We start from the raw sequence: 10,331 nt of genomic DNA, 5'->3' as shown, positions 1-10,331 counted from the left end.
AGGCCGCGGCGACCGGCCGTGCCCGCGGTGGTGTTGCGGTCCACGCGTCCTGTAGGCACCGCGGTAGGGGGACTGTGGCTGTGGCTGCGGTGGTGGCGGGGGGCGGCGAGGAGGGGAGACAACAGCAGGGGCAGGTGGTGCAGAGGGAGAGGGACCGCTTCGCTCGTGGCAGATGTGTGAAATGATGGCAGCGCTGTCGCTCAGCGGCACGCGCTGGCGAACTGCGCCAAGGCGCAATCATGGTGATGATGGTGGTGGTGGTGGTGGTGGTGATGATGGTGGTGGTGGTGGTGGTGGTGGTGGTGGGTGGGTGGGTGGATTGTGAGCGTCGAGCGCAAAATCAAACAGGCACACATTCATATTCACATTCACATTCACATTCACATTCACATTCACATGTCCACATGTGTGATTCACCTTCGCGCTGGCCCTGGAGAACGTGGATGTCGAGGGTTTGGCCAGCGGGGCTCGGGGCAAAGAGCACGGCAGCAACAACGGCGCCATCAGCACGGCACTCGCGCAACACGTCGCTCAGGTGCTCGCTGGGCCGCAGTGCCGTTGTCTCCGTCTGAACATTCGCAGACACCGCGCAGGTGCGAATGAAGCCACAAGGGAAGAAGGGCGGTTGTGAGGTAAAACGCGAGCGTGAGTGAATGTGCGTTGTGCAGGTGCACGTGCTGATGCGTGTGTGTGATCGTGCGTGCGTTTGCAGAAGTGTGCGCGTGTGGCGTGCATGCAACATGTGCATGCGTGAGATGGTATTGTGCGTTGTGCGCATTACTCTTGGATGTGCAAGCACATGGTATTATGCGTGTGCGTGCGTGCGTGCGTGTGTGTGTGTGTGTGTGTGTGTGTGGTGGTGTGTGTGTGTGTGGGGGTGTGTGTGTGTGTGTGTGTGTGTGGGTGTGGGTGTGTGTGTGTGGGTGGGTGGGTGTGTGGGTGTGTCTACACGTACGTGGACGTTGCGACGCATCAAATCGTCACGCAACTCAACAGCGGTGCGCCTGCAAGAGGAGACACAAAAGCAAGGATGAGAAGGGTCGGGCTTTGGCAGGAACAACAGCACGTAACAGTGTATGACAGGCGTGAAGAGGATGCTTGCGTGTGTGAATATGTACATGTGTGCCTGTGCCACGATGGCTGTACTACCATACTTGAGCGCGGGTTTGGTGGTGTGGATGACGAGCACGCAGTCTGGCGCACCGCTGCGCTTCGCAACCTTCGGCGGCGGCTGATCAGACTGCTTCGCACGCATATGTGTGCATGTGAGGTGTGTGCGAGTGAGTGAGTGAGTGTGTGTGTGTGTGTGTGTGTGTGTGTGTGTGTGTGAGTGAGTGCGTGAGTGAGTGCGTGCTGGACAAGGAGTCGAGTGGGAACAAATGAAACGTGTGTAGGACCAAGGAAACCCAGGGCCACCGTCAAGCACACACACACACACACACAAAAAAAAAAAAAAAAAAAAAAAAAAAAAAACACAGCAGCACGTACGCGAATTGGGGATGGTGAGTGGCGGCGGGCACGTGGACGCATCGCTGCTGGCGGTGCGGGTCGGGGCGGTGATGGCGGCGGCGAAGGCGCACGGCGCACACCATCAGCCGTATCATATGTCGGGAACTTGTTGGTCGCAAGGTTTAAATCTACGCATGTGCATCAATTGGCATGCATATGTTGTTGGTTGAGTGTTAGGGTTTAGGACACGTACCTGAGGACAAAACAAAGAGCGCGTTGCAGAAGCTGCAGCACCTCCGCGCGTGCGTGCAAGTAAGAGAGCTTGCACAACACACACAAGCACACGCGCGCGCAAACACACACACACACACACACTTTCACACCCATGCATACACACACACAAACACACACTTTCACATCCATAACACACCCCAACACACACAAACACACGCACCGATGGGAATGCCGAGGATGCGGCGGCCCTTCTCGTGGTCAATGGCGGCGCGGGCGCTGCGGGGATTGTCAAACTGTACAAACCCATATGTGTGGTTCAGGCGGATCTCAAGAATACGCCCGTACTTGGAAAACACCTGCTCCAGATCAGCCTTCGTCACCTGGTTGCGTTTCAGCCGCGCGACAAAGATGCGTGAGTTTGGCGGTATCTCCCGCTCCCGCCCCGCCGACACGGCTCCCGCGGCTGATGGTGCCGCTGGCAGTGGTGGCGGTGGTGGCGACGGTGCGCCACGACGATGGGGTGCGTGGTGCATTGGTGGACTACGTGACCGCCTGCGTCCACGTGCACGTGCGTGTGACGGTGGTGGTGGCGCTGGCCGCGGCGACGCGGACCGACGGGGCCTTGACCCGTAGCGTGCACCCCCACGGACATCGCGTGCACCACTGCGTGCCCGTGGAGGCGGCAGTGTGCGGCGGGGACGGGGGCTCTGCTGTCGTCCCCTCTGCCTCAGCTGTGGGGACGGCGACGGCGATCTGCGGAGTTGTCCGCCCGCACCTGGCCGTGGCGGGCCTCGTCTCTGTGGCGACCGCGGCGGCAGCGGAGGTGACGCCGATGATGATGGTGCCGGCAGCGGGGGTGCCCTGCGCATGTGCGGCTGTGGGTGGGGCGGGCCACGTGATGGGTGGGCATGAGGCGGGCGGTGGTGCTGCGAGAAAGGCGGGCGCTGGAATGGAGGTGGTGGCGCCTGCCCAGGCGGCAACGGTGGTGCGTGCTGATGAAGGTGATGGTGGGGTGGTGGTGGGCCGCGAAACGGCTGCGCCGGGGAGAGTGTTGGCGGTGCAAACCGTGTACTACCTTGGTGCAGTTGATGAAAGGGGGCAGCGCCCTGGGCGCCTGCAAATGGGGCCCGCTGCGGCAGTGGTGCGCGCATTGGCGGCTGGGCGCCAAGAAGCGGTGGCTGCTGCAGCTGCTTCTGATACTGCGTTGCTTGCTCCTGTTGTGGCGGCGGCGGCGGCGGCTGCTGCTGCGGCTGCTGCTGTTGTCCTTCGTAGGCGGCTTCACGACGCGCCTCCTCCGTAACGCCGGGTGTGGGCTGCGTCCCCGCGACCGTTGCGTCTGGTTCCGCTGGCGCATGTTGCCCTTGTGGTGGGGAGGAGGACGTCGGCGCTTCAGAAGGTCCTTGCTGTTGTGAGTGTGGTGGCTGCCCAAGTGTGTCGGTAGCCCCTGTACTCGCAATGGCAGGATCGCTGGTCGAGGGGCCATTCGAGGGGTCGTCGCTCTTGCTTGAGGATGCGGGCGCCAGCGGCGGCGCTTCCGGAGCTTCCGCGGTTGTCACCACCGTGGCTTCCACGGCAGGTTCCACAACAGGTTCCACAACAGGTTCGAAGGGCACTTGTTGGCCTATCCCTGCTTGCTCTTGTTCTTGTTGCACCGTGGTGGTGTTGGCGCCTTGCTCGGCGCTGTGGGTTCCTGTCGCCCCTTCATCCGCATTCGTCTCCTCCTCCTCGTTTCCTTCCTTTTGTTGCTGGCGCTCCTGCTGCTCCTGCTGTTGTTGCTGCTGCTGCTGCACAGCAGCGAAGCGTTGTGCGAACGCAGCAAGCTTGTCGCTGCTGCTGGTGTTCTCAGCCATGCTGTCTGTCGTTTGCTTGTGTGCTGGTTGCGGAAAAATGGCACAAGACTTGTTCAATTATCGGTTGGGCTGTGCGCTGGAGATGCTGTGCTTGAAAGCAGTGCAGTCGAGAAGTGTGAATCAGCGTGTTGAGAACTTCTGAACTCCTTGAACTCACCCACTCACGTCACTTGACAAATTCATGGTCGGTCCCCTAGTCCCCTGTGACTCTGTGTGTGCATGTGTGTGTGCGTGTATGTCTGTTGGTTGCTGCCTCGTTGTCTTTGAATTGTGCTCGTATAGTCAGATGTATTGTCGCAATCACAGTCAGATAGCAGATAGTCACTGAAGAAGCAGCCACAAGAAGACAAGAAGACAAGAAGCCACTAAGCGGCAACATGTCTACATATCATGTCCAGGAGCGCAACACACGCACACATGCACAAGCCATCGCCGTCATCATCACCACCACACTCTCCCCGCACCACACACACACACACAACACAAACACGTCCAAAGTACAAGCTGCATGGCACGCAACCGCAACCCACGCGTCAAGCTCAAAAGTACACATAAGCAACGTGCTGCATAATCTCGTGCAGCAGCTTTGCCGTGTCCTTGTCGTCGTCGTTGTCCAAGAGCTCAGCCCGCTTGTCTGCCAGCCACTGCAGGAGGATCGCCTTGCTCTCAAGCAGCCGGAGCATGGCAGATCGGACGGTACCAGGCGAGAACACGTACGAGAACAGCAGCGACTCCCAGTCCAGAACAACTTCCGTGGTTATGGTTCGTGCGTTGCCATGCAGCACACGCCGAGGGCGCTCCCGCAGCGCTGTGTAAAAGGATCCGGGAAGCTGCTCATCAGGTTCGCAGAGGAAACCAAAGTCCACGATGCGGCCGTTGGGCAGGATGTTGTGAGAGCGGATGTCCATGTGACACAGATTGTTCTTCGACAACACAAGGAGGTATTCAGCAGCAGCTGTAAGCGCCTCCTTGCCCTTGATGCCCGTGCCTTTTTTGGTCGGCGCTAGGTGGGGAAAGGCAAGGACGGGGCGCGACCGCTTGTGCACTTCCACCGTTTCGTCTGGATAGAGCAGTTGCCAGGCCTGCAGCTCGCTGTCCACCTCATCATCAGCATCAATGCAGTGGCCGCCACACACCTTCAGCATCTTGCCGTTTACCAGTGCAACCGCGGCCGTGTCTTTACCGCCTTTGTAGACGCACATCTCGTATCTCGTGGCGATTTTGGCTGACCTGGCCCTTGCCCCTTTGGTGACTGCATGCTGACGCTGCTCAGCCTTGCTGCTGCCTGCTGTGTCAGTCTTGGTGTCTGCCTTGGTGCTTGGTGTTCTTGTTGGGGCTGTTCTGGTGGCGGAACGAGATGTTGTTGTGGATGGTGTTGTGGATGGTGTTGTGGATGGTGTTGTGGCTTTGCCTGTCTTGGGTTGCTGACGCCGTCGCCGTGCGGTTGCGGCTGTGGTCGGGCGGGTCTCCTTCAGCGCGCGGCTACGCCCGGTACCCGGTCTTGCTGGCGTGCTCCTCGAGACGGCGCGACTTGCGGCTTGGCGTGTCTTCGCTTGCTGGCGCTGCCGCTGCTGCTTTGCGGTTGCTGGTGCGGAGTGGTCAGTATTCTTCACGACTTTCTTCACGACCGCGCCAGCAGGCCCGCCGCTGCGTGTTTGTGACACTCTGGAGGCGCCGCGAGTTACCGGTCTGCGTGCCTTTGCCTGCTGGCCCCGGCCCTGATGCGGTGTGGGTTTGGCCTTGGCTTCGGCCTTGGCTGTCTTTGTGCTGCACTGCGTGTCGACAGCCTGCTGTGGTGGCGTGGATTCTGCCTGGGCTGCTTCTTCCTTGTTGCTGGTGCTGGTGGTGTGGGTGGTTGTCGAGGAAGGCGTGTCCGAGAAGCCAGCAGTTGTGGCTGTCGTCTCAGGCGCAAGTGCTGGGGCTGAGGGGGCAGGGCCTCTCGTCCCTGTGTGTGTGTGTGTCATGTGTGTGTGTGTGTGTGTCATGTGTGTGTGTGTGCGTGTGTGCGTGTGTGTGGCATCGTTGGTTGTTGAACACAAGAAAGAAGGTGTACGAGGACACCACGAGGTATGTGATGATGACGGAATACCAAGATAGCAGCGAGCAAGAGGGTAAGTGGGCGAGAAGGCAAGGGCAAGAGGGCACAATATCACGAATGCACCGGCTACCTGGGCAATGGCGGAAACATTCTCGTAATGCGCCATGTGCTCTTCGTCGAGCAGCCACTCAATGACATACCCAAGCCTGCTCAGCTGAATCCCGCGACCAAGGCAGCTATGTGAGCGCAGCGTCCAACGACAATTAGCAGCATACAAGGCAACAGCCAGTCGACAGCAACAGCTCAACAGCACGTGCAAGACCTTGCGAAACACACACTTACAAACACACACATGCGCACTTACAAACACACACACGCACACACTTACAAACACACACATGCACATACAAACACACAATGCAAACACCCTCGAAAACGCGATGGCAACTCACGTCGATGTCGCCAAGTTTTGTGTAAAGGACACTGGGAAAGGCCTCGCCACCGTGCATCTCCTCGCCCAGCGTGCACGCGTACACGGACACTTTATACATGCAGACAGTGATGGCAAAGGGGAACAAATACCCCTTCAAGTCACGCCACTCCGGGCCTGCGGACTTGATGGCCTTTGCTGCGTACTCCAGCACCTGCGCCTTGGCAGCATCCTGTGCCCGCCGGCTGTCACGGGTCTTGAGATCAATCAACAGTGGGTTGCAGTCAAGGTTCGAGGCCAGACGCACAGCATAGTGAACGACAACAGCGGGGTCGGCCTCAAACGACGCGTGGCTCTTGACGTACACTGCTGCATCACCACACGCCCTGACGAGGGGCGCTTGCATGCGGTCGTTGAAGAGCGTCTCGGGCGTGCAAAAGGCATCAGCAAAGTCTGCAGTGCAGTCAGCGTGCATGTGTGTGCGTGTGTGCGCATGTGCATGTGTGTGTGTGTGTATGATTGAGGGATACTCTCCTTCAGAAGCAGCTCATGCATGCGCAAGCAAACACATGCATGTACATGCACATGCGACACAAGCACGCGCATGCATGCAAACGAGTGCTGAAGACTCACTCCCTTTACGCCAGCACCAACACACATGTAACATGCACACACTCGACAGTGGCCTTACGCAGGGGTTTGTCCTTGTGTTTGACCACTTGGAACCACTCATTGTGCAGGTGCCAATCAGGGCAGAGAAGCTCGGCCGAGAACGGCTGCGCATAAACTGTTTTGTGGGCCACGTCCACGTCCTTTTCCTTCTCCTTGGCGGCATTGCGGGGGTCTACACTCGACTGTAAATCTGTATGAACCACACGAAGCAGCCAAAATGAGTTCCAGCAATGCGTCGGCAGCGTGTTGGCCAGACTGAAACGTCGCTGTTGCACGTTCTCTTCCACACCGACGTTACACAACAAGGACAAGGTCACCGCAGCTTGTCGAAACTGTCCCAACTCGTTGCACTCGGCCGGTCCTTTGCGTGCGACTTCATCAAGACGACGAAGGAAGGTTTCCGCCTCGTCGAAGGTCACCTGTGTCTCGTCCGTCTTCTTCGTGTCCACCACTCTGCGGATTTCCTGCAGCATGGTCTTGATGTCTTCCGTGAAGGACAACTCCATCATGTTGTCGAGGTATGTCCTTGTGGCAGGTTTCTGGGGGGCACGCCACACTGGAAGGACTTCAATCCCATTCTTGGTGGCAATTGTTCGGATCTTCTTGGCGAAGGCATGGTATTGTGAATCGTCGTCTTCCTGGGTGCCCTTCAGAAGGCTCGTGTACTCTGCTGTGGCTGCTTGCAAATACGCGCGCGCAAGAACGCCAACCTGAACAAAAGGAGGGGGAAGAAGTGGGTTGAACAAGATATGCAGCAGGTGTCTACAAGTGAGAAGGAGAGATGACTGTGGTGCGCATGTTGGCGGCATTTGTGGGCAATAATGCCACTTTCCAAGAAGACACACACACAGCCAAAGACAGACAGACAGACACAGCCACAGCCACAGACAGACACAGACACACGCACACACACACACACAACAATATCACCCACCTCGTTTGCCGACAAGGTTGTGTAGACTACTGGGACATCTTGAGGCGCTTCCGTGCTGTCCTCGGACGAGTCGCCCTTGTTGTGGGTAGATGTGTGTGTGAGGTTGAGTGGGTGGGCAAGTGGCGTCACATCTTCACATTTTTATGACAGCGAAAGCGCGTGAGTTTGTCGAGCAGCACGCACTGACGCACGCGACACGCTGCACAGGTTCTCCCCCTCCCCCCTCAATCGCCTTTCCACTTCACTTTCCAAGCTCATGCGTTCAGTGGTGCAAGAAGAAGAGAAGAAGGTTTGACTAGGTCTCTCTCACCTGGTAGAAGTCCCACGCCGACATCGTGCTCTTCTTCTTAGCTTCTCGTCTGCTGCCTGTTTGAAAGCTTGAAAGTTACCGGGAATAAATGACGAATGCGAAAACTGGAGATGACGTGGACAACATTCTTCCATGTCGTTGAATGTCAACAAAAAAGGCTGGTGGGACAGTACAAGAGTACAGGAGGACCACAGCAGGGGGCGCTGATGATCTCCTAGTCTCCTTGTCTCGTCGCTTCGTCGTGTGTTCGTGTGTCACCATGAGGCTAAAGTCGAGCTGCAGAGGAAGTGTTTGACTCTTTGACTGCTTCAAGGCTAGAAGGCTGGTTAGTGGTGATGGGCAGACAGAGAGAGTTACAGAGAGATGTTTGTTTTTTGGGGGGGGGGGGGGGGGGGGGTTAGAAGCGCAACAACAAAAAAAAATGTACAATAAAAAAAGAGGGTGTATGCGTGTGTGCGCGTGTGTGTGTGTGTGTGTGTGAGAGAGTGTGTGTGTGTGTGCGTGTGTGTGTGTATGTGTGTGTGTGTGTGTGTGTGTGTGTGTGTGTGTGTGTGTGTGTGTGTGTGTGTGTGTGTGTGTGTGTGTGTGTGTGTGTGTGTGTGTGTGTGTGTGTGTGTGTGTGTGTGACCCAACGAAAGGAAGAGGGTGACGAAGAGGACACCGAAACCCTGCGCAAGTGGAAAACACACGGATCAGCTCAGTCCTCGAGTTCGCCAGGCCACTCCTCTCCTCGCTCGCTCTGTCGGCCGCACAGAAAGACAGACCACTGCGTTCAATGACACAGACAACCACAGACAAAACCACACAAACCCTTGAAATAGAGAGAGAGAGAGAGAGAGAGAGAGAGAGAGAGAGAGAGAGAGAGAGAGATATGCTGGCACAGAGGCTGTGGGACGCAGAGTGCCTGTCTTGCTTGTGCGTGTGGTCTTGAGCCAAAAAAAGAAAGCATCTCCCCTGCGGGGAATCGAACCCCGATCTTTGAGGTGAAAGCTCAATATCCACTGCACCAGCACTGCGTGAGGTTGTGAGTGGAAGCGAGTGTAGACTGCGAGCGAGCGAGAGCACGACTGGCAGCTCGTTCGCAGAGGAACGCAGAGTGCTTGTGCGTGTGGTCTTGAGCCAAAAAAAAGAGAAGACCTCCCCTGCGGGGAATCGAACCCCGGTCTTTGAGGTGAAAGCTCAATATCCACTGCACCAGCACTGCGTGAGGTTGTGAGTGGAAGCGAGTGTAGACTGCGAGCGAGCGAGAGCACGACTGGCAGCTCGTTCGCAGAGGAACGCAGAGTGCTTGTGCGTGTGGTCTTGAGCCAAAAAAAAGAGAAGACCTCCCCTGCGGGGAATCGAACCCCGGTCTTTGAGGTGAAAGCTCAATATCCTAAGACCACTGGACTACAGGGGACCCATGAAAAATTGCGCCGATTTTGGCTATACAAATAACTTGAGCACATCAATGATGAGCTTCTTGGGTTTGTTGCTTGCCTTGCCTTGCTTGCTTGCAGGCAGTTTTTTGGCTGTTTGTTGTGGCAGCTTCGAGAGGTGGGTGGGGATTCAAACGAGCCAAGCAAAGGAAGCAAAAAGGAAGGTAAGGAAGAGCAGCCCCACACACGGACGTCCGCCCCTTTCGTTGTCATCATCCATCCACAACGCTTTGTGACAAGGTACGCTAACGCGGCACGCGCTGCACTGCGTTACCCTTGCCCGCCGCGTCATCGGTCATCGCATGGTCGCCTGGGTAAGGTTGTGAGCACAACAACGGAGCTTACATTTTGTTTTTTTGTGGTGATGTGAAACGTTGTTGTCGCATGTCACGCCCGACATGATCTTCATCATACAGCGAGCGCAAGCGCAAGCCACGATGCGTGGTGCAGACATTCTCGTCGCACTGCAAATGCTGCTGCTGCTTCTTCTTGCAGCTACTGAAGGTTCGATGTTGCTGATTGACACCGTGTGTGTGTATGTGTGTGTGTATGTTTGTGTGTATGTGTGTGTGTATGTGTGTGTATGTATGTGTATGTGTGTATGTGTGTGTGCGTGTGTGTCTGTGTGTGCATTGTGTGTGCATTGTGTGTGTGCATGCATTGTGCTTGCTAGAGTGTCTTGTTGTTCGACCTGACAGGGCCCTCATTCTCTGTTCTCTTATCCTCCACATGTCCTTGTACCAGTGGCCAGTCAGTCCATCCTGTTGCAGATCGACAACACTGAGGTTGTCCAGCCAGACTTTGTGTCAACAGAAGCGACCATCCAGGTACGGCCCAGTCTGTCACGATCATTGCGATGTACCGCCTCTGCTCCTAACTTTGTGTTGAGTGTCAACACACACACACGAACACACACACACGAACACACACACACACGAACACACACACACACGAACACACACACACGAACACACACACACACACACACACACACAC

At 56.6% G+C, this 10,331-nt stretch overlaps 3 protein-coding genes and 1 non-coding gene across 4 annotated transcripts in view; 1 reads left to right on the top strand and 3 right to left on the bottom strand.

Moving 5' to 3' along the window:
* PTSG_08333 (heterogeneous nuclear ribonucleoproteins C) overlaps nucleotides 1-3,533 on the bottom strand; it is a gene marked incomplete at both ends in the record, with an annotated part of 5,407 nt that extends 1,874 nt beyond the window's left edge. Inside the window, 9 exons of the mRNA XM_004990528.1 lie at nucleotides 14-84; nucleotides 156-221; nucleotides 418-568; nucleotides 956-1,004; nucleotides 1,155-1,240; nucleotides 1,489-1,637; nucleotides 1,904-2,158; nucleotides 2,334-2,558; nucleotides 2,759-3,533. Coding sequence (XP_004990585.1) covers nucleotides 14-84; nucleotides 156-221; nucleotides 418-568; nucleotides 956-1,004; nucleotides 1,155-1,240; nucleotides 1,489-1,637; nucleotides 1,904-2,158; nucleotides 2,334-2,558; nucleotides 2,759-3,533 — 1,827 coding nt within the window. The remainder of the gene's footprint in view (nucleotides 1-13; nucleotides 85-155; nucleotides 222-417; nucleotides 569-955; nucleotides 1,005-1,154; nucleotides 1,241-1,488; nucleotides 1,638-1,903; nucleotides 2,159-2,333; nucleotides 2,559-2,758) is intronic.
* Nucleotides 3,534-3,990: 457 nt separating this feature from the next.
* Nucleotides 3,991-8,275, bottom strand: PTSG_08332 (serine/threonine protein kinase). Its single transcript, XM_004990527.1, has 7 exons — nucleotides 7,918-8,275; nucleotides 7,608-7,682; nucleotides 6,983-7,383; nucleotides 6,693-6,850; nucleotides 6,024-6,454; nucleotides 5,695-5,785; nucleotides 3,991-5,478 (listed from the first exon to the last, which is right to left on the bottom strand). Exons 1-7 carry the CDS (start codon nucleotides 7,939-7,941, stop codon nucleotides 4,073-4,075), a joined length of 2,586 nt encoding a protein of 861 aa, XP_004990584.1. The 5' UTR covers nucleotides 7,942-8,275; the 3' UTR covers nucleotides 3,991-4,072.
* Nucleotides 8,276-9,242: 967 nt separating this feature from the next.
* Nucleotides 9,243-9,316, bottom strand: PTSG_20133. Its single transcript has one exon. It is a non-coding gene; the product is annotated as a tRNA-Glu (tRNA).
* Nucleotides 9,317-9,772: 456 nt separating this feature from the next.
* Nucleotides 9,773-10,331, top strand: part of PTSG_08331 (uncharacterized protein) — a gene marked incomplete at its 5' end in the record, with an annotated part of 17,580 nt that continues 17,021 nt past the window's right edge. Inside the window, 2 exons of the mRNA XM_004990526.1 lie at nucleotides 9,773-9,839; nucleotides 10,080-10,172. Coding sequence (XP_004990583.1) covers nucleotides 9,773-9,839; nucleotides 10,080-10,172 — 160 coding nt within the window. The remainder of the gene's footprint in view (nucleotides 9,840-10,079; nucleotides 10,173-10,331) is intronic.

This window comes from Salpingoeca rosetta (genome assembly GCF_000188695.1).
Source record: "Salpingoeca rosetta unplaced genomic scaffold supercont1.23, whole genome shotgun sequence".
NCBI lineage: Eukaryota > Choanoflagellata > Craspedida > Salpingoecidae > Salpingoeca > Salpingoeca rosetta.
The sequence above is the reverse complement of the archived record's forward strand: the minus strand, read 5'-3'. Positions and strand labels throughout refer to the sequence as shown.

Coding starts and splice junctions, on each gene's coding strand:
- PTSG_08332 (XM_004990527.1), bottom strand. CDS start 7,941: ATGTCGGCGTGGGACTTCTACCAG. Junction 6,851..6,982: donor CGACAAGCTGCGGTGACCTT/GTCCTTGTTGTG, acceptor TTTACAGTCGAG/TGTAGACCCCCGCAATGCCG. Junction 5,786..6,023: donor CAAAACTTGGCGACATCGAC/GTGAGTTGCCAT, acceptor CGCGGGATTCAG/CTGAGCAGGCTTGGGTATGT.